The 2,467-nt window shown below is 34.7% G+C and overlaps 1 protein-coding gene across 1 annotated transcript in view; it reads left to right on the top strand.

Moving 5' to 3' along the window:
* Positions 1–1,888: 1,888 nt before the first annotated feature.
* Positions 1,889–2,467, top strand: part of LOC106877219 (FAD synthase) — a gene marked incomplete at its 3' end in the record, with an annotated part of 59,647 nt that continues 59,068 nt past the window's right edge. The window contains exon 1 of the mRNA XM_052968011.1: positions 1,889–2,042. Within this exon, the coding sequence (XP_052823971.1) occupies positions 1,904–2,042 (139 nt within the window). The remainder of the gene's footprint in view (positions 2,043–2,467) is intronic.

Below are 2,467 nucleotides of genomic sequence, written 5' to 3'. Positions count from 1 at the left end.
TTTGACTAAGGTTTGGTGAAAGATTTTAATTCAAAACTTATGGAAACAAGACATTTGTACTACAGAGCCAGAAGCAGTTTTAGTCAGGTTGGTATCGAAAGGATTAAATTAATCATTTGTTAACCCTTTTGTTACTGCATCTATTTTGAGATGCTCTGTGTTTCTTTCAATTACTTTTAAATATAACAAAGAATTCAGTAGATTAACTTAGTTATCATTAAGCTGGTGTTAGAAACATCAATTTTGACTAAGGTTTGGTGAAAGATTTTAATTCAAAACTTATGGAAACAAGACATTTGTACTACAGAGCCAGAAGCAGTTTTAGCCAGGTTGATAGCAAAAGGGTTAAATTAATTATTTGTTAACCCTTGGCAGAATTTGAACTCAGAATATAACAATATATACAATAAAATGGGTGAAATACCGCTAAGCATTTCATCCAGCTCGCTACCTTGATGATGATGATAATAATAATAATAATAATAATAATGCTAATAACAACAACAACAACGACGACGACAACGATAACAATAATAATAACAACAACAACAGCAATTTCAAATTTTGGCACAAGGCCAGCAATTTTTGGGGAAAGAGCAAGTCAATTCCATCGACCCCAGTGCTTGACTGGTATTTAATTTATTGACCCTGAAAGATGAAAGGTAAAGTCGACCTTGGTGGAATTTGAACTCGGGATGTAAAGACATACGAAATGCTGCAAAGCATTTTTTGCAGGTGTGATTTCACCATCCTAAAAAGAATGATTTCTTAAAAGGTACAGGATTGGTTGTGTGGTTAATAAATTCTTGTCACCACCTTGAGGTTTTGAGTTCAGTCCCTCTCTGTGTGGCCCTTTTGTCATCATCATCGTCATAGCATTCACTTTTCCATACTTGCATATGCCAAATGGAATTTGTTGGGGCAGATTTTCTCTGGCTGGATGCTCTTCCAGTTGCCAACCTGCATCCATTTCCAAGCAAGGTAGTATTTCTGCATAGCCAGACATGTTTCTCGGTAAGATTGAAAACAAAGGACACTATTTATATGATGTGTTTGTATGATGGTGATGTTTATTTATAACTACCACGTGACACCAAAGCAAAAATTTCAAATACACGTGCACACACGCATACACACTCCAGCAAGCGTATACACACACATACACAGAAAAACATGCAAACATGCGCACCTATCAACACACACATATACATGATGGATAAGCTTCTTTCAGTTTCCATCTCCTGAATCCACACACAAAGCTTCAGTCAGCCTGGGGCTATAGTATAAGACACTTGCCCAAGGTACCACATGCTGGGACTGAACCTGATACCATATAGTTGGGAAACAAACTTCTTAACCACGTAGCCATCTCAGTACATGTGTTTGTGAGCATACCATAAATCCTTGAGTATAATCCGCATTTTTATCCCAAGATTTAAAGGTCAAAATCCCTAGTGCGTACTATATACGAGGTTAAAAATGAAAAATATTTTCCAAGCAATGTCCGAGTCTCTATTTGCTGTCCGGCAATGTTCATTCAGATGCATTTTGTGATGTCGGGGTGAAAATATCTTAAGCTATATTTATTTTTCACTGACGTTATTACTGTTATTTCTTTATTTTCTGCTAACAAAGTGCACAATAAAGCTACACGTTTGCATTATGTTATATATACAATAATAATAAAGGACATTACCGTACATATGTTTACAAACCAAGGATGTTATATAGACCTCCTTGACTCACGTTAGAGAAGGGATGCGTATTATACACAAGGTTTAGGTTTTTCAGAGGTACAGCCCCCTAAAAATCCCCTGCGTATTATACTTAAGGGCGGACTATACTCGAGGATTTACGGTAATTTAATTCACTTCTGTTTGGCAGATCATCTAAACAGACAGTAATGTTCATATTTCAGATATCAGTTATTGGTGACACCATCAATGAAATTGTGCATGAAGTGAAGGAGTTTTCTAGACGCTTTACCTATGTCATTACCTCAGGAGGTGTGGGTCCAACACATGACGACATTACATTTGAAGGTAAGTTCTGAGTTCTCTTTCCTTGTAATTTATACCATCACTAACTGGCCCTGTGCCATCAAAAATGACGGGTAATTGTAGTATTTTATATACAGGGTGTCCACAAAGTCTTATATACATGGAGTAAATAAAATCATAACATAAACAATTAAATATAAGAAAGAATAATTTCTTAAAATTACGTGTTAATCCCCATGTGGGTACATGGAGTAAATAAGATCATAACATAAACAATTAAATATAAGAAATAATAATTTCTTAAAGTATGTGTTAATCCCCATGTGGGTACATGGAGTAAATAAAATCATATCATAAACAATTAAATATAAGAAATAATAATTTCTTAAAGTATGTGTTAATCCCCATGTGGGTACATGGAGTAAATAAAATCATAACATAAACAATTAAATATAAGAGATAATAAT

This window comes from Octopus bimaculoides, chromosome 5 (genome assembly GCF_001194135.2).
Source record: "Octopus bimaculoides isolate UCB-OBI-ISO-001 chromosome 5, ASM119413v2, whole genome shotgun sequence".
In the NCBI taxonomy this organism is placed as follows: Eukaryota; Metazoa; Mollusca; class Cephalopoda; order Octopoda; family Octopodidae; genus Octopus; species Octopus bimaculoides.
Note: the sequence above shows the minus strand (reverse complement) of the source record. Positions and strands in the feature narration are given on the sequence as shown.